The 22,307-nt window shown below is 52.9% G+C and overlaps 1 protein-coding gene across 4 annotated transcripts in view; it reads left to right on the plus strand.

Moving 5' to 3' along the window:
* Positions 1-204: 204 nt before the first annotated feature.
* MYT1L (myelin transcription factor 1 like) overlaps positions 205-22,307 on the plus strand; it is a 129,623-nt gene continuing 107,520 nt past the window's right edge. For all 4 annotated transcript variants that reach the window (XM_065947204.1, XM_065947205.1, XM_065947202.1 and 1 more), the window contains exons 1-3: positions 205-259; positions 423-456; positions 638-700. In XM_065947204.1, the coding sequence (XP_065803276.1) occupies positions 205-259; positions 423-456; positions 638-700 (152 nt within the window). The remainder of the gene's footprint in view (positions 260-422; positions 457-637; positions 701-22,307) is intronic.

The following is a 22,307-nucleotide window of genomic DNA, read 5'->3' on the forward strand; positions in this document are numbered from 1 at the left end:
TACAACTCAGGTTGACTGACCCGCATGTGTCCTCATCACAGTCTTCCCCTGCAGGGCCCCTGCAGGACCAAGGTCTTGCTTGTTATTTTTAAACATCGCGTGTAGGCTGCCTGGCCCTTCCCCAGCGCAGACCTCCTCTTCACAGAGGGACAGTGTCCCTGAGCGCCCAGCAGGGAGCACGCTGACTGCCTTCTCTCCCTGCAGATGGAGGTGGACGCTGAGGAGAAGCGGCATCGCACGCGGTCCAAAGGGGTCCGAGGTACGTCCGCGCTCCCGGTCCCGGGGCCCTACTGGGGCCACCTCCGTCCTGCAGACGCCCGCAGTCTGGGCCTGGACACCGCCCTCTGGGTGGCTGGCTGTGGCGGGGGTGCAGGGGTCTTGCCGTGAAAGAGAAGTGAGCGTCTCTTCTCCTCTCTCTGCAGTTCCCGTGGAGCCGGCCATCCAGGAGCTGTTCAGGTCAGTGGTCCGCACACGTGCCGCCTGGCGGTTCAGAGGACGCACCCCTTGATCGCGGGTTTGCGCGTCCCCGGGGCCCGCCCCGGCCCCCCAGCGCCCGGCCTTCCCTGTGTGGCCACAACCCCCGGCCCCCGGCCCACCGTCCAGGGGCACCTGAGTGACGCGTCCCTTCCTCTTGCAGCTGTCCCACCCCCGGCTGCGATGGCAGCGGCCACGTCAGCGGAAAGTACGCGCGGCACCGGAGGTAAGGCCCGGTCTCTGCGCGGAACCGCGTGACCCGCGGGCGCCCCCCTGGGGAGGCTCCCCTGCCCCTCTGGACCCGGGGCTCTTGGAGCGGCGCCGACGGCCGCCTGGGGCAGCGTTTGTCCTCCCGCGGGGAACAGGGGGGTCAGCGCGGCACCTCCCCCGGTTCGCGCGGAGCCGGGTGTCTCCTCCCCGCCTTCTCCTTCCGTAGCTCAGGAGGGTGACCCTCGGGTGGTGGAGTGAAGTGCGGCCTTCCTGGTCTTTCTGCGGGAGCTCGACCTGTCCAGGGGGAGGAAGGCCCGGCCTGGCCCCAGGCGGCTGCGGGGGACGATCTGGGCTGGGGGGGCCAGGCCGGGCCAGGCTCCAGGGGCTCAGGGGCTCCAGGGCTCAGGTGACGGTGCTCGTCAGCCCAGATTTCAGGCCTGCGGCAAAGAGGGCGCGGGGACACCCGGAGCACGGGGCGGGGAGGGGCTTGGGGCGGGGTCGCACCCTTCACGCCAAGGCTGCAGCGCAGACGCAGGTCGGCCGCAGGTTCTCGCGTCGGGCCCCCGCCCTGTGGTAGGAGGCAGCGTCCCCTTTCTGCGGAAGGTCACGGCCCCGATGCATCAGAAGCGTGCACCAGCCAGGGCTCGCCGGTGGCTGACTCCCGGCACCCAGGTTGCGAGCCTGTCGTCCGGCCCAGCAGCCTCCAGGGGCGGGCCCAGGTACCCAAGACCAGGTGCAGAAGCAGGTGATCCAGCCCCCAGGCGACAGTCCTCGCGGCCTCGCTCGCTACTTCCTTTTCAGCTGAGCGCTAATTTACCGGTGAAATCAAGCAATTATGATGATTGTCCTTCAGCAAAATCAAGGGAAAATTACAAATTACTCCAAATCCCCCATGCTAGCGTTTAGGGAGGCAGGGAATTTTAATGGGCACCCAGGATGAAACGGTTCCAGACTGGAGGAACAGGAGGCCATGGTTAAGAGAATTTTGTGACTTAAATTATTATATTTAGTGTATTATATTTTTATCTTACTGTGCAAAATTATCAAATCATCTGATTTAAATACATGGTTTATTTCAAGTATTTCCTATTTGATGAAGGAGTATATATGTAAATTCTTTTTTAAAAATCCTGTTTTTAAAACCTGACTGATTTATGTTTACAATGGAGAAAAACAAGTTAGCCACCTATGAGTGAGTTTTTTCCCCAATCGTCTCATGTGTGCATGCCTGCTAAGTCACTCAGTCGTGTCCAACTCTTTGCAACCCTATGGACCATAGCCCACCAGGATCCTCTGCCCATGGGATTCTCTAGGCAACAATACTGGAGTCGGTTGCCGTGTTCTCCATGGGAACTTCCTGACCCAGGGATCGAACCTGGGTCTCCGACATCTCCTGTATTGGCAGGCGAGTTCTTTACCACCAGCTCCACCTGGGAAGCCCAATCATCTCATGATTAATCAATAGTTAAACTTGATTATATTGCTACTAGAAGGAATGATTGCTGCTGCTGCTGCTGCTAAGTCGCTTCAGTCGTGTCTGACTCTGTGCAGCCCCATAGACAGCAGCCCACCAGGCTCCCCCATCCCTGGGATCCTCCAGGCAAGAACACTGGAGTGGGTTGCCATTTCCTTCTCCAATGCATGAAAGTGAAAAGTGAAAGTGAAGTCGTTCAGTCGTGTCCGACTCTTAGCGACCTCATGGACTGCAGCCTACCAGGCTCCTCCATCCATGGGATTTTCCAGGCAAGAGCACTGGAGTGGGGCGCCATTGCCTTCTCCAGAAGGAATGATTAAATTTGGCTAAAAAGTTTTAATTAGATGTCAGCTAACCTTAATTAGGCATCATAACCACACTTTTGCGGAAAAATCATGAATTTCCCAAAGAATCGACTCAAGCCCTTGTATTTCTACCCACAGTTCACCCCGTGGTTGTGGACCGATGGGTCCTGTGGGATGCGGACTGTGTGTACACCCTCCCCGGGGTCCTCTTCCTGCTTAGAAAGCGGTGCTTAGGCTGAGACTGGGCCAACTGAAGACAGCCAGGCTCCACCCGCCTCTGAGACTCGTTGCTGATGAGAGCACAGAACACCCTGAATTGCGCAGGAGCAAAGTGGATGAAAAGTAGATGCCGTGTCCTCTTCTGAGGCATCTTCCCCACCCAGGGATCAAATGCTCATCTCTTGCATCTCCTGCATTGGCAGGCAGATTGTTTACTGTTAGCGCCACCTGTATTGACTTCAGTTTCCTTGGGTTTAAAACAAGAAAGTCACAGACTTTGTTGCCTGCCTGCTAAGTCAGTCACTCAGTCGTATCCAACCCTCTGCAACCCCATGGACTGTAGCCAGGAGGCTGCTCTGTCCATGGGATACTGCAGGCAAGGAAGATGGAGCGGGTTGCCATTTCCTCCTCCAGGGGATCTTCCCAACCCAGGGATCAATCCCGAGTCTCTCACATCTGCCTTCATTGGCAGGCATGTTCTTTACCACTGGGGCCACTTGGGAAGCCCACAGACTTCGTTATGTAAAGCTAATTACCATTCAGAATGCCGTGTCAGAGATAAGACTTCTCTCCCAGGAGTCTCAGTGAGGTTATCAAGTAAGGCTCTCTAAGTTTTGTTTTTCAATGGCTGTATATTATCAGTAATTTTTAACTAAAAGGTGACCTTTGAATTTCTCAGACTGAGAAGGTGGCCTTTGTAGTAGGTAAGACTCTTGTACACATCAACATCTTTTGACTGTAGCTACTTCAAATCTGTGAGATTTGAATTATATCGGCTTTGTTTCTTTCCTTTTGAAAAGATGGTTTCTGAGCTATGACAGCTGCTCATGCGCGTAGATACCTGCACCCCTCCCCCAACACAGGTGTCACTCCCCCCTGCTGCGGCTCAGCGCGCCTGAGACCTCTTCAGATGGGACCAGCACGGCAGCCTCAGTTTGGGTCTTGATGAAATTGCCCATCATTTCAGGTTTTTCCTTGGAGAAGGAAATGGCAACCCTCTACAGTGTTCTTGCCTGGAGAATCCCATGGACGGAGGAGCCTGGCGGGCTCCAGTCCACGGGGTCACAGAGAGTCGGACACGACTGAGCGGGCAACACTCAGGTTTTTACTGGTGCAGTTTTCAATGCACGTACTCCTGTTAAGGCTACAGTTTCATTTTACTCACTCATCATGCCAGTTTGTAGCTGAGTATAAAGACATTCTTTTAGTCTATTGATATCTAACTATTTGAACATGCAAAAATTAATTTGAGGCAAGTGAATAGAATCAACAGTGTAAAAAATAAAATTTTTCGGAAATTTGATTTCAAGTAGTGAAATGAAGTCTACCAGGTAATCTTTATTTTAGCATAAGAAAATTCCTGAGAGAATCAAATACCGGTCAGGGTTTCAGCGTGCCATTTCACTGCTTTGGAGGGCCTGCATGGGGGTGGCCGTGGCCCTGGGAGGTGGTCATGGCCCCAGTTGGTGGGCATGCCCCTGGGTGCTGGCCGTGGCCCTGGGAGGTGGCCCAGTTGGTGGTCATGGCCCTGAGTGGTGGCTGTGGCCCTGGGCGGTGTCTGTGGCCCTGGGCGGAGGCCGTGGCCCTGGGCAGTGGTCTTGCCACTTCAGTGGGGATTTGGTTTCTTGTGGAACAGCTGAGATGGGTGGCTTTTTTCCCTGGGTAAGGAAGGCAGAGCTGTGGGTTAGTAAGAAACCGGGATTAGAGGGCAGAAAAGGACCAACCACTGGGTGATGCTTGTGAAGTTCATCAATAGTCTGAATTCACAAGGAATTTACAATTTACGGTCCTGGGCAAAAACGAAGGGGTGAGAGTTAAACTTCTAATTTTATTGGATGTTCTGCTTTATCCAAAAGCTATATCCTTGAACTACAGATAATTGACTCAGGGTCTTTGTTCGTGTTAATCGTTCACAGTTTGAGCTGCCTGATAAGCATACACACAACCGCACAAAGGGTGAATCAGAGAGAAATTGGGGAAAACATAAGGGAAATGAAAACAGCTTTACTAGAAACCCTGGGCGCATTGGGGGGGTGGGTGTAGTATCCCACGTGGTGCCGAGTCGCCGAGCAGGTGGCGTGACGGAGAGGAAGAGCGGTGACCGAGCCCCCGAGTCTGACACAGGCTCCCCACCTGTCCCTCCCCGGCCCCTCCGGGACCTGAGGCCCGTCTCTGGATCCCTGCACGCTGACCGCAGGGGGCCCAGCTCTGTCGACATTTTCATGCCCTGATGCCGTGGTGGCTCAGACAGTAGAGAATCTGCCTGCAGTGCAGGAGACCAGGTTCGATCCCTGGGTCGGGAAGATCCCCGGGAGAAGGAAATGGCAACCCACTCCAGTATTCTTGCCTGGAGAATCCCCTGGACAGAGGAGCCTGGCGGGCTCCAGGGGGTTGTAAATTCAGACACAACTGAGTGACTAACACTTTCACATGCACATGATCAGGACAAAACCACCAGCCTTTATCTTCCAAAACATTGTTAGTGTCCAGACACATGGCTCCGACTCTTCTAGGATCTATATTATTAGCACGTAATTATGACAAAATCATTATGGAATCTGCAATCAAGGCCAGAAGTAATTCTCTTTCATGAACCAAAATGCAGTCTCAGTCTCTGTCCATAGCAAATGCCATCTCTTCCTTTCCACTCACGTCTTACATCTCTTCCACACCTGACTCTGCACACTCCATGGCCCTGAGCACACACCACTTTTCTAAAACGGTATTTATGTGAGAGAAGCTGAACTAGCATCTCAAACGTGGGGGCCAATGCCAGAGCTGCCTTTGCAGGTGCAAAACTAACCCTCTGTCATCTAAGTGAGTTCCCAGAGCCTGGTTCTCACACACCCAGATTTAGGGAGAGGCGCATCCTGGATCCCTGCTCTCCTCCTGGGACCACCGCGTCCCTGCTGGGCAGGCAGACAGGTGAGCTGTAAGTGTCTAAAACAGCCATGGGCGAAAAGAGAGCCTTTCCGGGCCTACAGCCTGGGTGGGAGGAAGAAAACGAACATCATGGAGGAAGAGCCCCTGAACCTGGAGGTGAGGAAGTCGCTGGGCTCTGGGATGGTTGGCTGCAAGACTGGAGTAGGTGAAGGGTTCGGGAACCAGAGCCAGTCCAAGACAGGGCCCTGAACCAGCAGGGACACAGCGAGTGCAGGTGGAGTTGCCTAGTGCGAGGCCCCGGCTGAGCGAACGCCGCGGGGGACCGGGGTGTCTGCATGTCCTGGGTGTGCGCATGCTCACTTGCATCTCACTCTTTTGCAACCCCATGGAGTGGAGCCCGCCAGGCTCCCCTGTTCATGGGATGCTCCAGGCAAGAGTGTTGAAGCGGGTTGCCATTTCCTACTCCAGGGGATCTTCTAAACCCAGGGATCGAACCCGCATCTCTGTGTCTCCTGCATTGGCAGGCAGATTCTTTTTATCAGTAGCATCACCGGGGAAGCCTGAAGACAGGAATCTTATGGATGGAGACATAGGGTCAAGAGGCCCCAGTTCACTCTATCTGTAATTGTTTTAGTTTGGTTCAAGTAGCTGAAAAAGAGATTGTTTAATAATCCAGAGAATTACATGACCTGTTACTAGGATAGCCAGAATGTGGGATGTGAAAACTTTCCTGCCAAAATTTACTCTTGAAAATTTGACTGAGATTGAACACTCTAATGCCTTATAATCACAATTTTCTGCCCCCAAGTTGATATAAAATATTGTTTGTGTTAAAGATACAGTGCAACTTGGTGTTACAAAGGGGTAAATAGATACTAGATTTGCTGTCAAAGTCAGGGCTAGTTTATTGTTCCACTGCTGCTGCTGTTAAGTGTTTGTTAGTCCCTCAGTCGTGCCTGACTCTCTGCAACCCCGGACTGGAGCCCGCCAGGCCCCTCTGTCCTTGGAATTCTCCAGGCAAGAAGACTGGAGTGGGTTGCCATGTCCTTCTCCAGGGGATCTTCCTGACCCAGAGATTGAATCCGAGTCTCCTGCATTGCAGGCAGATTCTTTACCATCTGAGGCACCAGAGAAACCTTATTGTTCTAAAGTCTTTATAAAATTTCCTAGTAAAAATTAGAGATGGGAGTAATATTTATTAGTATCTATCACAGATTGGGACTTCCTGGTGATCCGGTGGTTAAGAGGTCATCTTCCAGTGCAGGGGCTGAGGGTTCAGTCCCTCATTGGGTAACCAAGCTCCCATGTGCCGCTCAACCAAAAAAACAGGAGATAAAGCAGAAGCAATATTGTAATAAACTCAATAAAGACTTTAAAAATGGTCCACATCAAAAAGAAATCTGAAAAAATCTATCCAGATTAATAAATATTAAGCAAGGTAGAGGAATTTGAAATTTTAGCCTTCCTTTTAGCAGTTAGATACACACTGGACGATTGAAATTAACTGGCTTTACTTCTTTCTGAACAGTGATTTTTGTATAAGTCTTCAACGAAGGAGAGTGTGTGTGTGTGGAGGGGGGAGTCCCTAATGTGGATTTATTCTTCACATCATCTGGTTTGTGAACCCTCTGAATTTACTTCTGACATTTAATGGATTTTATTCACATTTGCCCTTCACAGATATTTTGCTGAGGTTATTGTTTGTGGAGCACAGGGTTCTGGTCAGACAGTTGGCCTGAAATCTAGCTGTAGAGTCTTGCAAAAGCCAGTTTATGGCCTTGGTATTATATTTAAATCCTTCCCAATTTAGAAAATTCAGAATCAAATCAATTTATCCTGAAACTTTAAAATTAAAAGCTCCAAACGGTAGATTTCTTTCCTATTAGAAAATTATTGGATTCTCTCTGGCTTGCGGTGTGTGTTCCTCCTTCAGATTTTTTCCATCTCATATACCTTTGCACCCACCAGTGTGACTGCCATGGCGGCAGCCGCGGGTGAATAATTGCCTGTCTTCACGGGAGCTTGTTCTGGAGCTGGAGCTGAGGGCTCCTTCCTGATGCACGCACGCCTCATTTGGAGGCTGCCGGCAGCCTGGGGGCTGTATTATTCATGCCTTGACAAGAGAGCTCTCACTAAAAGCCTTGGAACGGAGCCAGGCACCGGGAGAGACACGGGAGCATGGCAACGTGCAACTGAGAGGAGCCTGGATAATCAAAAAAGAAAGACAGAGACAGGAAGAGAGAAAAATGGGGATCCTATGCCTCCCGTTTACTGGTTTCACATGGATAGAATTTGCATTTGCATCAAAATTAAAAAAAAAAAAAACCCTAAAAATAATTGCATTTTTTCCTAACCACGCTTGAAAGTTTAACACAATTTTCCACATTTAATTGCAAAGCTGATTTTAATTAGTAGGGCCCCGCATGTGAAAAATGAAGATCCACTTGGGTGCGTGGCAACACTGCGGTGTCTGTTTATGCTCTAATTAATGTATGACTGCCGTGCAGCAGGGCGCCCACCGGGCCGTGGGTGAAGAATTCCGTGCACGCAGCCACCCAGCCAGGAGCCAGGCGTCCACAGCCCCTTCATGCTTTATAAGACATCACTGGGCATCACCCATCCCTGAACGTTACAAGTGCTGTCCTTCCTACTGTCACTGATACTATAAATCAGAAGCTAGGGCGCACCTGTTTTACCATTCATTTCATAGCTTGCATGCATGGTTGCAGAGAAGCAAAAAGCTGGAGTTCTAGGCACTGGTCTGTATGAAGTGAAGATTCAGAACAAGTGGGTTTCCCAGACCCGTCGTTGTGCGATGCCTTATTATGAATTGTCTGTGTGCAGACACAAACTTCAGGACTGTGATGGCAGTTCACCTTTATTGTCACAGTAATCCTCTACTAAAAAAAAAGAAAAGCTTCCTGGCCGTCATCCCAAGAAAACAACGTGTGCGCTGCTCATCTCCGGCTGGCCTGCCCGAGTGGACACCTCGCTGGCCCTGCCTCATTTGTTACATATTTCAGAAGACAGTGTGGCTGATTTGGTGTGTTTAAAACTGTAAATAAAACAGGTAATGCATTTCAGGGCAGATGTTTGACATTGGATAAAATTAAATATACTTTTAAAATAACTGCATTCAAGGAGAAGGAATATAGGTATTTTCAGGCAAGGCCTCAGAGAATCTCTCATATTTGCAATCTGTATTGGTTAAGACAAAACAAAGGAATTATCGTCTCGGCTCGATTTCTTGACTGATGATTGCAAAGGTATAACCGAGGCTTTGAAGCCGCTTGGCACAGACAGCAGACACGGGTGTGTGGTGGGGTTCTGGCCAGGGGTGACGGCTCTCTCCCCCGTCTGCGCTGGCTCTAGTGGGAACCCGGCCGCCACCTTCAGAGCTGGCGTGTGGACGGGGTCTTAGCTGAGGCTGGGGCTGGGGGCTGCGGACCCTGCCGTGGGATCACGAGCCAGGAGCCCCGCGTGCCTGCCGACGGCTGGGTCCGCGGCCCCGGGCTGGTCCCCAGAAACTATCTAGTTTGTTTTTAACTTTTCCAAGTTATGGATAGGGTGTGATAAGCATCTTTGCAGATAGTTTTGTGGCTGCTGGCCCCTTTCTTGGGGTAGACTGTCACAAGGAGGAGCGGAGCTTGAAGGTTGTGAGGACAGGAGCGGTTTCAGGAGTTCGTTTCCGGCAAGACAGGGTCTGTCTGTGTTTCTAGGAGTGGGGAGGAAGTGTCCTTGTTGCCCTCAGCAAATAATATGAGATAAGTGTTTTTAAAGCACTTCCTTCTTATTCAGAAATAATTTTTTTTGTAAAAGGTTAAGTTTTTAGAAGATTGGTAATTTTTTAAACAATGCTATTGCTAGAAAATTCCCGGGAAAGGCATGTTTTGAATTCCTCCTCTTAAGTGAGTGCCCTCTTGTGAGCTGGACTCCAGTGTCCTCCCACCCCCGCCCCCGTGACTGAGCCTCGGCTGAGACCCTCCAGAGACCAGTAAGGAACAGGTCCCGGGCGATGCTCAGGGCCAGGCGGAAGGTGAGAGGCTCTGTCCTCTGTCCCGGTCACCTGCCCGCCCCCACACCTCGTGTTCCAAGCCTCACCAGACCCACAGCCAAGGGTGTCAGGGAGGGTCGGAGTCCCTGAGGGGGATGATGTGCCTGAACATTGTAGACACATGTCTTTAGATTTCAAATGATAAAAATGCAGGCCTGCAAGGGCAGCAGGGGTGGGCATCAGGGCCAGCACATTCACTGCCCGGGGCTCCTCCGGCCCAGGTGGGGCTCCAAGTGCTTCTGAGTCTCTCTGGCCCCCCAGCCGCAGGCGTCAGGAGCCCCACCTGACCGCGTGGGTGCTGGCAGCCAGGAGCAGCGAGCAGACACTTCTGCGGCACACAGAGGCCCTGGGGCCCCCCGAGGGCTGCATCTGACACGGCCCTGCCCTTGGTGACCTCCCCTAAGCACACACGCCGATGACACAAAAGGCAAACGGATGCTTACCGGTCACTGCCCAGCACCGAGGTGTGGGCGTGTAGAAGATGCCCCAGGCCAGAAACGAGCGAGCAGCTGCTCGGGCTGGATTTCAACCTGGTGTGGAGACACCCTGTTGCTTATTTCAGAAACGACAACTTATTTCAGGAGTTGCACAGAGGTGGGTGTGCAGGCATCACGACTGTGGCCAGGTAGAATAGGACACGCCAAGCCGCATCGGAGATGCTGTTTGTCTAAATGCTGAGTGTTCACGGCACACACAGCCATCGAGCAGAAAGGCTATTTCGGGACCAAGGGACACCCGCCCTTTGACGGAAAGTGTGTGACTCGTGACGGCGATCCACATGTGCGTCCAGACGTGCAGGGTGCAGGGGGGCGTGTGCCCAGAGAGGCAGGAGGAGGGGTCCTGGGAGAACCCTGGACACACGGACACTCACGAGAGCCCGTACCGCGGGGGCCCAAAGCGCTGAGCAGGGGACAGGGCCCGAGGCAAGTGTCTCCCTTCCTTCCCGCCACTTACCAAGGCCACAGGCACAAGACTACTGAGGACCCTTCTCCAGCAAACAAGCCGGGCCCCTCAGCCACGCCCCTCGCAGCCTGGAGACCGCGGTGGCTCGCAGGGAACCCATGCTTCGAACCGCTGCAAGCTCCCAACGTGCCCGAGGTCGAACGCCTCTGTTCATGGCGTCTCTTTCCGATTTCTGAAGACGCGATGAGCCAGTGGTGCGGCCGGGATTCCTACAGAGCAGAAGGCGGGGGACGAGCCCCTCCGGGCGGACACACGGCCGTGCCCTCGAGGCGGGCAGAGTCGGCTGGCGGACCCGGGTCCCGCAGCCCAGCCCCGAGTGCAAACCTTGGGAAGCCCAGCCACTCCGCACGGCTTGTCTTCAGGGCTGACTCCACCCGCTGCGGGAGCAGGACCCTCAGCAGGGGCCCGGCCTGCAGCGCCTGGTGGGATTCCTCGTCATCCCTGCATCCCTTTAGAGGAAGCAAACCCCCGTGGGCCGTGGGCCTTCAGGAGGCGCCCTCCTCGAGGTGGCATGCCTGCCAAGCTGGGCCTGAGCCCGAACTCGGGGGACCCACACCCAGCAAGGCCGGGGCCCGTGTCACCATCCGGCTCCTGAGACCAAGCAGGGGACGCTGGGGCTGGGGCCAGCTGCCTCTTCTCTCTCCGGACCAGCCTTCGGGTTGGAGTCCTTGGCCCCTGGGCGAGGAGGGGGCGCAGGGTGGCCGGGGCAGGCGGTCACCCCCGAAGGGGCTGCCGTCAGCTCCAGGCCACGCCACAGGGCGTGAAGGGACCTGTCCTGAAAGGACCTGTCTCTGGCCTTTTGTTTCCCGTCTGTGGTTGCTGCTTTTCCACAGGATGGTCACCTGACACCTTTGAGCCGTCATCCTTCCAGCGCTGAGAAGCTGACACCCCCAAAGGGGTCCATGCTGTCTACCCCAGTCCTTATTCATTCTTTCCAGTATCTGATGGCTTTTAATTGATGAGAATCACCTATTTTTTTAAAAAATATGAGTAACCAGATGACAATAGGCACCATGAAGGGAAATAACACAGAATCCTAGAGTGAGGAGCCTTAGCAATAAGGCTGACACCCACCCAAGACCCCTCCCCACAGAAACCTTCCACGGACGGGAGCGCCCCAGGGAACAGAGGTCGCATGACTCTCGGGTTCCAGAAAATGCCCTTGGAGACCCCGGGGGATGGACTGGCCTCTTCCCCCTGCAGATGAGGAGCTGAGACCCCCCCAAGGTCACACAGTTAGCAGGAGGCTCCACATCCGGCTCTTCTGGTCCAGACCTGTGTGGAGGACTCCTGCATCTGCGGGACTCAGACGTGTCTTTCCGCTCGACGCCGGGGAGGAGGGCGCTCGCTGAGAAAACTGAGAGAAGAGAAGGAATGTCCTCATCCTCCTGGTGTCAGTGAGCACGGAGACACACACGGACAGTGATTCTGCGCCCGTCGGCAGCTGAGGGGTCTGACTCCCAATCAGGGAGGTGTCTGCCCCCCGGGGCTGGTCAGACTCGGCTGCGCCCCCTCCCAGGCCCCTCGTGGACCCTCCGCAGGACGTGAACAGGGCAACTCTTACCCGCGAGCAGGGCAGCCCCTTCCACGGGCCGTCAGACCAGCTCACAGGCCTGCAGGGCGCGAGGTGCAGGGAATCGGGTTAGAGCCTTCTCGCCAGGACAGGTGAGCCATGTCCTCCTTGACCCCAAAGGAGGCGGTGGGGGCCACACTGAAGGATCCGCGTGCTGGGCCACACAGCCTCTGAGCAACCAGAGAAGCCAGCGCCCTCGTCTAGAGTCAGCGTCAGGGTCAGGGGGAGGAGCAGACCACACACACACACACACGCACGCGTGCACACTCAGGCCTCCCAGAGAAAGGGGGCAGCGTGACTGCTCTGGCCTGTGGGACCCCTGCCCACACCACCCGCACCTGCCACATCCTTTCTGATGAGACGGTCACAGCCTCCGTCAGAGCCGGGCTCGGCATGTCTCCGAGTTCAGAACGAGGGTTGGGAACTGGGAACAGTGGGGACCCGGTCCTTGAGGCGGAACCCTGTGTTCAGGGCCAGCCCGGCAGGGGTGCTGGGCCCCGGTCACATCTGCATGCGGGGTGTGTCTGAAAGCCGGGCGGCAAACACAGTCAGGAAACCTGTTCTCACAGCGGGACCTCACATTTCTAATGGTATTTCTAGTGGCTCTTAGAAATGTAAACGACTGCGTGAAAATAGCTGGGACCAGGTGAGCCATCACCCAAACCATGGGTGGGAAGCCCGACAGGCAGGATTTGGTTATAAGCGGTGTGTGTGTGGTGGGGGTGTCATTCACTCAGTCGCGTCTGACTCTTAGCAACCCCGCAGGCTCCTCTGTCCATGGGAGTCTCCAGGCAAGAACACTGGAGTGGGTTTCCGTGCCCTCCTCCAGGGGATCTTCCCGACCCAGAGATGGAACCCAGGTCTCCTGCACTGCAGGCAGACTCTCTACCTTCTGAGCACCAGGGAAGGCCCTGTAAGTTGATACTTCCAACAGCAGCAAAAAAGTGCAGACTTAACAGCTTGTAACTGCCCATTGCCAAAAAAATGGAAAGCAAGGCCGCTGCGTGGAGAAAACATACTGAGTCCTCTTGATGATGACCAGATTTTAAGGCTCATTATTTGTAGCCTGATGCCCATTTAACTACAGTCCAGGCCTGTAGCACCCTGAGCGCGGGCAAGCTCGTCTGATCACAGACCACAGGACAGCTCGGAACATCTATGTGGGGCAGGAGCTTGCATGCCTCTTGCAGTAAATGATTAGAAAATGCATGTTTAAGAAGCGTCGTGATTTCTGTAGGAGACAGATTTTGCCTGGAGTAAGTTTGTGCATGTGCATATCCGGCATATCGGTAGGATATAACGTACAATATAACATACGCTATGTGCTTGTATAGCTCGTTGTATTTCTATCAGGTGTTTACAGGTGATCCCAAGAGTGGTCGTGTTTATCTGAGTTAGGAAGGTTTACACGCATGCGCTCCATCCCAAGCTGAACGTGTAAACAGCTCCATCCTTCAGCTACCAGAATTTTCAATATTCCATAATTGAATACTTTCTTACCAGCCCTAGAAAGACAACGTACTCTGTCCTGCGCATCTGAAGGAGAACTCTAGTATATATTTAAGGGAGAGTAAGAAATCGTTAGCTTTTCATTTGCATATATTTGCTTGTATATTTGTCCCTGGGGCAAAGACACAACTGGCAAAATCATAAATTCTTATATACCTTGATTCTTGGTTCTTCCTATCAGTCTTTCTTATAAGGGAAGTACAGCTGATTTACAATGGTCTTTTAATTTCTGCTCTACAGCCAAGTGATTCAGCTACATGTTTTTTCTTTTTCACATTTCTTTCCACTATAGGTCATTACAAGACATTGAATGTAACTTCCTGTTCTATACCGTAGGCATTTACCTGTTTGTATGCAGCGCTGTGTGAATTGTTTCTCCCTCCCCATCACCTTTCCCTTTGGGTAACCAGAAATTTGTTTCCTATACCTGTGAATTTTTCTGTTGTGGAAATAAGTTCATTTGTATCTTTTTTTAGATTCCACATATAACTGATATCATATGATATTTGTCTTTCTCTGCCTGACTTACTTTATTTAGTATAATAATATCTAGTTGCATCCAACTTGCCAAAAATGGCATTATTTCATTCATTCATTTTTATGGCTGAGTAATATTCCATCGTGTGTATATACCACATCTTCTTTGTCCTTCATTTACAGATGGAATATTCATTTACAATGGAATATCAAAGACAGAGCCTCCTGGTCTAGACTGACCTGGAAGGACTTTAAGGAGAAAGCAGATTGAGATGGTCTTGAAGGGTCAGGAGGAGAGGAAGTAGAAAAGGACAGAGGGGAAGGGGGAGGACGGAGGGGCAGTGGGGAGGACAGAGGGAGAGACAGGAGGGGAGGACGGAGGAGTGATGGAGAGGACGGAGGGGCAGGGGGAGGACGGAGGGAGGGGCGGGGGGAGGACCGGGAGGGCTGGGCGGGTGCTGTGCTGCGCTCACACCGAGGCTGCTCCAGTTGCGTCCTTTGGGCTTTGGAAGAGCAGAGACACTCAGGCTAATTCAGGTGAAAAGAACAAGAAGGGGAGGATACTGTAAGAATTTCAAGAATTTTTTAAAATACAAGAAACAGTCTCAGCAGCCAGAGAGCCTCATCTCCTGGAACGGGGTTTGGGAAAAAGGGGCGAGTCCCTGGGCATCTCCAACCCACCCTCCCCCGTGGACCAGGGACCCTCCCACTGCTGCCTTTCCCCCGGGAAGTGTTCTTTTTGAGTCAAAATAAATTACATGGTGATTATGTTTTATTTGAATCTTTAAACTGCCATTCAAGGCAATAAATATTTAATAACAAGCTACATCATTTTAAATTATATTTAAAAAGTACAGCAAATCTCTGCCTTCCAGAAATAGATTTTTTTAATTCTCTAAAGCAATAGGGTCAAGTAAACATTTTGAAAAATTATTCACTGAATGTCTTACAATTCCTAGAACATTTGTGTCACATTTAACTTAAAATATATATACTTTTCAAATCAGCCTGGCTCTTGTTTACAATAGTATACAGAGAGTAAAAGAAAAAAATTAAGGAAATATGTCAATATGTAGTCAAAACTGAATTGGTTTTATTAATATATATGTTGTCGGAAAGATATCAGAAAGACATCTGGTATGCTAGCCATTTAATCGAGTAATTCAGTTAATTAAATTACTTCTGAGGTATTCTCAAATGCCTTTATATATTCTAAGGACATGTGGGAATAACCTTTTAAAAATTCAGTGGTGAAAAGGGATGTCAGCTGTACATGAGACAATAAGAGGAAGGAGAAAATAACAAAATGAGGGCCCCTTCCACACAATCAGGAGGGATTTTATATATTTTTCATATTTATCATTTGCTACCAAAAGCCTGAAATAGGTATTACTGTGCCCATCTTACAAATAGAAAAGTTGAGGCTGGTGGGGATTAAATTAGCTACCCAAAGTTGAAGAGCTATGTAATCTTCAGCAAGTTGCTTAAGCACATGTTCTCAGCAGACTCACTTTTGTGTTGTCGCAGCTCTGATGCTGCTCCCAGACTCTCCGCGTACGTGATGGCCTGGCCTCGCCGTCTGTGTAGACATGGCCCATCCTTCCAGGCCACATTCAAAACCCAGCTCCCAGTACAATGCCCGTCCTGGCCTGGCCACTCTTCTCCCGCTCCGGTGGCCTCCCAGGGGCCTCTGGGCGCTGTCCGGAGCTGCAGGTTTCTCCACGGCCACCCCTCCAGGAGACTGGGACCCTGGGGACAGCGCAGACCTCCTCGGAGCCCTAGGCACTTGGATGGTTCTCTGGCCTCTGCATTTCCTTTGGCTGCCCCTCCTCCCCTCCCTCTCCTCAGACACTCCTGTTCCCGGAAGTCTGCCTTGGCTCTCTTCTCTCTCCACCCTCCCGTGGAAGCCAGCTCTATCCCACTGGGCACAGTGACCTCACAAACCAAGGATGCCAGGAAGACCTCCCTCCTGAGTCCAGTCCCCCCTCCTGAGTCCAGTCCTCCCTCCTGAGTCCAGTCCTCCCTCCTGAGTCCAGTCCTCCCCCCTGAGTCCAGTCCTCCCTCCTGAGTCCAGTCCTCCCCCCTGAATCCAGTCCCCCCTCCTGAGTCCAGTCCTCCCCCCTGAGTCCAGTCCTCCCCCCTGAGTCCAGTCCTCCCCCCTGAGTCTAGCCCTCCCTCCTGAGTCCAGTCCCCCCTCCTGAGTCCAGTCCTCCCCCCTGAATCCAGCCTCCCCCCGAGTCTAGTCCTCCCCCCTGAGTCTAGCCCTCCCTCCTGAGTCCAGTCCTCCCTCCTGCATCCAGTCCTCCCCCCTGAGTCTAGTCCTCCCTCCTGAGTTCAGTCCTCCCTCCTGCGTCCAGTCCTCCCCCCTGAGTTCAGTCCTCCCCTGAGTCCAGTCCTCCCCCCTGAGCCCAGTCCTCCCCCCTGAGCCCAGTCCTCCCCCCTGTGTCTAGTCCTCCCTCCTGCATCCAGTCCTCCCCCCTGAGTCTAGTCCTCCCTCCTGAGTCCAGTCCTCCCCCCTGAATCCAGCCTCCCCCCGAGTCTAGTCCTCCCCCCTGAGTCTAGCCCTCCCTCCTGAGTCCAGTCCTCCCTCCTGCATCCAGTCCTCCCCCCTGAGTCTAGTCATCCCCCCTGAGTTCAGTCCTCCCTCCTGCGTCCAGTCCTCCCCCCTGAGTCCAGTCCTCCCCCCTGAGTCTAGCCCTCCCTCCTGAGTCCAATCCTCCCTCCTGCATCCAGTCCTCCCCCCTGAGTCTAGTCCTCCCTCCTGAGTTCAGTCCTCCCTCCTGTATCCAGTCCTCCCCCCTGAGTCTAGTCCTCCCTCCTGAGTTCAGTCCTCCCTCCTGCGTCCAGTCCTCCCCCCTGAGTTCAGTCCTCCCCTGAGTCCAGTCCTCCCCCCTGAGCCCAGTCCTCCCCCCTGAGCCCAGTCCTCCCCCCTGTGTCTAGTCCTCCCTCCTGCATCCAGTCCTCCCCCCTGAGTCTAGTCCTCCCTCCTGAGTTCAGTCCTCCCTCCTGCGTCCAGTCCTCCCCCCTGAGTTCAGTCCTCCCCTGAGTCCAGTCCTCCCCCCTGAGCCCAGTCCTCCCCCCTGAGCCCAGTCCTCCCCCCTGTGTCTAGTCCTCCCTCCTGAGCCCAGTCCTCCCTCCTGAGTCCAGCCCCTTCTCCACACCGCAGCCTTAGGAAGGGTTTTCAGTGAACCCACCGCTCTCCTGATCTCGTCCCAGTGCCCCCAGGAAACCGCTGACCAGCAGTGAAGGGCGCCTCTGTGTCCAGGGCTGTCTCCATGCCGCTCAGCGGCCGCACTGCCCTTTCTCTCTGTCTCTGTGTCTCCTTCCCCCTCCGTAGGGAGCCCTCTGTGAAGCTGTCCGATCCCCATCCTCTCCAGGAAGGTAGCTCTCTCTGCTCCTGTCCTGAGAGATGAGGGCCCTCTGCACCGCTCAGAACGTCTCCTGCGCAAATGAATCATTCAGCTTATTTATTCAGCACAACCTGTGGGGAGCCCACTTAGCATGTGAAGACATCAGAGAAGCAGAAACGTCACCATGTGAAGGAGATCTCGCCACACCCGAGTGAGAGAGGGGGGCGTGTGTCTGCCTCTTTGGAGACTGGAAAGCCAGCGCATGGAGAACCGGGCTGGGCAGGGGGTCAAATACCTTGACTGGGGCTACTCAGCCTTGAGATTTTCAGCTGAGTATCTGTCCCTCATATATCCCTGAGTATCTATCCCTCATAAACAGAATTAAAAGAGTACCCATCTCCCTGGGTCACTGCAGGGTTTACTGGATCCATATGTGTAAAGATTTTAGGAAACCAGGCACGGAGTGAGTGTTCTGTGAGTGCTGCTGGCATTAGCTAACAGTAGGACCCAGCACTCCAGAATCATGTTTACACAGGATTTCCTTTATTCCAAAATAATTATTCATCCTTGACACACTGAGACTCTGCAAGCAACACGAGAGAAATACCCACCATCAGAGAAGGGACCGCAAAGAACGCTCGTGGGCGTGGGACTGACCTTGGCTTTTCTGTGCTCACAAGCGCAGACCAGCTCATCCTAGACCTTGGGTCTCTGTCAGCAGCTGTGATGGGTGGGTTGGGCCTGGGGCACACCCAACTGGTGTGTTCTTCAGTGTCTGAGCCCCTGTCCCCATTTGTATGAAAACTGGAGAAGTGAAAATGTCAAGTGAAATACCATTAAAAGCAACTTGGAAACCAGCCTCGAGAGCATGTAGACACCATATTTTATAGATGTGTGTTCATGGCGAGGCCTCATGGCAAGTAACCAGTTGTCTAGAATAACCTTACACAAAAGACTAAACGTGGTTTAAATCAAGTTAACATCAAAAGGACTGCAAACATACAGCCACTGCAAGACGTACGAGGTGCCCAGACGCACAGAGTAGCCGAGAACGTCAAAGCCTGCAGGCCCCAGGGGCTCAGGCTGCAGCCTCCCATCCGTGACTTCCAGTAGCTCATGGAGGTTGAAGCACACACTGTCACGATCCTCAGTCATCATACCTCCTGCCGCTCTGAAGTCTGCACCTTGGGGAAGACACGCAGGATGCATTTGAGGTCACCTTTGGGTGCTGTGTGTGCCGCAGGCTGAGGGGGCTGCAGGGGGCATGAGGAGCAGCCCTGGGAACCCTGTAGACGGTGCCCAGGCCTCGGCTCACCTCTCGGCTCAGAGGTGGGCAGAGCCTGCAGGCCTGACCGCTGCCTCCTGCTGAAGCATCTCAGCTCCCACGCGGTGCCCTGTCCATCGGAGTGGCTGAGGCTGCTTCTGCTGTGGTTATCTGCTTCGTTCCTGTGAGCGGCCGGACCGGAAGGCTGAGCTTTCCTGCTGTCAGGTTCTCGGGACACTGAGCTGCCCCCCAAAGCTCAGCCCCCCTTAGTGCCCAGGGTCCTTCCCACAGGGCTGTCACTCGGCAGACATTTACCCAGAGCCTACTGTGTCCAAGCTGGCATAGCCACAAGCCACCCGTGGCTCCTGGACTCTTGAAATATGACGAGTGCATCTGAGCAGTTCATTTCAAAATCTCCTTTAATTTTCTTCAATGGCTACATGTGACTAGTGGCTGCTCTATTAGACACTGCAGCTCTAAAAATAGAAGAAGCCGTTAACCCCCGGCCGTTGGCTCAGTCCTGCGAAGGAGAAAGATAATGTGGCAGCCCATAATCATGCTAGGATGTGGCAGGTGCTTTCACTACTGATAAGTGGAGAAAAGGGTGATTTGTTCATTCGACGACATTCCTCGAGTATCTCTCACACCCGAGGTTCCCTCAGCAGCTGTGGGAAAGGCAGCCGATGCCTGGTAGAGGCTGACGGCAACGCTGAGAAACAGGAGTGAGGGGCGCGATGCTGACACGAACGCCAAGCCCTCGGAGGAGCCCGGACCTGCCCGTGGGTGGTGAGGGCCAGCCCTGGCACCGGCCGCGTTCATGCCTGGGGCTTCCTTTTGGCACCAGATGGCCACTTTTCCCTTAGACTCTCCTGCCTGCTCTGTCCTTCTGGGGCATTCCAGGACCACGGGAGATGTTTTTTAGAAAGACCCACATGTATCGGTGGATGTGAGCCCAGATGAGTCTGGAGGAGGCTGCAGCTGGGAGGCAGGCTAGCTTCTCCAGCTCTTGGACCACAGCCGCCACAAGTGGGAGAGGAGCAGACACTGCGCTTCCCGAGCTAGGCACATCCTGTCCTGCTCCCCCCCAGCAGACACGGGGTCCACGTCTGTCCTGCTCCCCCCCAGCAGACACGGGGTCCACGTCTGTCCTGCCCCCCCCAGCAGACACGGGGTCCACGTCTGTCCTGCTCCCCCCCAGCAGACACGGGGTCCACGTCTGTCCTGCTCCCCCACCAGCAGACACGGGGTCCACGTCTGTCCTGCTCCCCCACCAGCAGACACGGTTCACGTGCAGGCATAGGAGGCTCCACACTCCCCTGTGTGTGTCCCAGGGTTTCCTCCAAGGCTTCACTTGGAAATATTTCAGACCACTGGATATTGTTGATCAGAATGCGTCTGCTGATCACAGAGGGGTCTTCATCCCGGCCCATGCAGCCACAGCGTCTGAGTTTCCCTGGTGGCCCAGACAGTAAAGACTGCCTTCAATGCAGAGAATGCAGGGTCCATCCCTGGGTGGGGAAGATCCCCTGGAGAAGGAAATGGCAACTCACTCCAGTACTCTTGCCTGGAGAATCCCATGGACAGAGGAGTCTGGCAGGCTACAGTCCATGGGGTCACAAAGAGTTGGACACAACTGAGCAACAAACACTTTCACTTAATCCAGGAGTTGTTTCACACAAGTAAAGTGGAATCTGGCCTGGGGGCTTTGTTGTCATGTCTAAAATTGATACCAGGAACTCGCAGTCTGATTTTGTTTGTAGGTGGAGCACAATTTTATTTATAGTTTACATTAGTAGCTATAAAGAAAAAAAACTTTAGCATCAAACCATGTTAAACTGGCAGAAGACATTGGAAGGCCGACTAATTCCAGAAAGATGGAAAGAATGAATCCAGGTGGTTTACAAGATGTAGGAGAAGGAAATAAAGCCAATCCAGGTAAAAAGAGAAGGCAGTCTCCATTCCCCTGCTCTGAACTTTACAACCCCATAATCTCAGGTCTGAGCGTTTGGGAGTTTGGGGTAGCAGAGAGGGGAGAACCAGCAAGAAATCCACTGTCATGCTGGATTCACACCAGTGTGCTGGGTTCACACCTGCGTGCTGGGTTCATACCTGCGTACTGGGTTCACACCTGCATGCTGGGTTCCACCTGCATACTAGTCTCACACTAGTGTACTGGGATCACACCATCATGCTGGGTTCACACCATCATGCAGGGTTCACACTGGCATACAAGGTTCACAAGGTTCACACCATCGCGCAGGGTTCGCACCTGCATGATGGGTTCCATCTGCATGCTAGGCTCACACTGGTGTACTGGGATCACACCATTGTGCTGGGTTCACACCAGTGTGTTGGGTTCACAACCGTCGTACAAGGTTCCTGCCATCGTGCTGGGTTCACACCATTGTGCTGGGTTCACACCATCATGCTGAGTTCACACCGGTGTGCTGGGTTCACACTGGCATGCTGGGTTCACACCATAGGCAGACCTTCCCATTGCCCAGTGCAGGTGGGCCATTCTGAGTAACGTCAAGGTTCGCTGGTTTCCCATCATTGCCTGCATCTGAATGGACCTGAGGGTGACAGCAGGTCAGCTGTCTGTTCCAGTGAACATATGTTGTGCAGGTAGCTTTGATGCAGAGCAAACACGCTGCAGGTTGTTGCTGAACCACGAAAGACACCAGGATTCTTGGCCTCCAGAGGAGAAGAATTCAAACCAGGGCCAGAGACGAGGTGTGATCTCTTTGACCCCTTCTGATATCTATGTGAGAAGCTTTCTCTATCTCTGTTATACTTTAATAAAACTTTTTATTACACAAAGCTCTGAGCGATCAAGGCTTGTCTCTGGCCCCAGATTGAATTCTTCTCCTCTGGAGGCCAAGAATCCCGGTGTCTTTCATGGTTCAGCAACAACCTTTCAACACCCAACAACTTATTGATGGACAGAGACAAGAGAGAGGAGATTAGGGAGGTGACAGTAGTCCTCGTGAGTCACAAGTTCACCAATAGAGCCCAGAAGGACAAGACTACCTATCGCTACACTCAGTGACTTATTCAGATAAACACAGAGTGAATACCTTGGAAAGCCCACTGAAATCCAGGACAACATCTGGAGGAGATGGGTTGAAGTGGAAGTTGGACCTGACCAGTTGTCAGAGGTTGAAACCAGGAAGATATGGTCATTCATGCAATGGAATGTTTGTCCGGGATTATCAACACAGCTTCTCCCCAAATCCACGTAAATGTTCCCATAAGAGAAATCTCAGATATCTGTGTATTTCCTATTAGAAACACTCTCTAGACCAGTATGTGCTTCCTTCAGCTTCTCTGATTACAATAAATATTATCCTGGGGTTGATTGTTGTATTTTTAAGAGATGAGAACAGTCAAGAGGCAGAAGGCCCATCACACTAGGTTCACGTGGAGGCTCTGCCGCCTTCTCTTTGCCCATCTCATCCCTCCCACCCACCCGTGTCCTCCCCACTGAGCCTGCATCACCTTCTCAGGTGCAGCGTGGTCGCAGTATGGATTGCATGAGAGAACTCAGTAACT

This window comes from Muntiacus reevesi, chromosome 10 (assembly GCF_963930625.1).
Source record: "Muntiacus reevesi chromosome 10, mMunRee1.1, whole genome shotgun sequence".
NCBI lineage: Eukaryota > Metazoa > Chordata > Mammalia > Artiodactyla > Cervidae > Muntiacus > Muntiacus reevesi.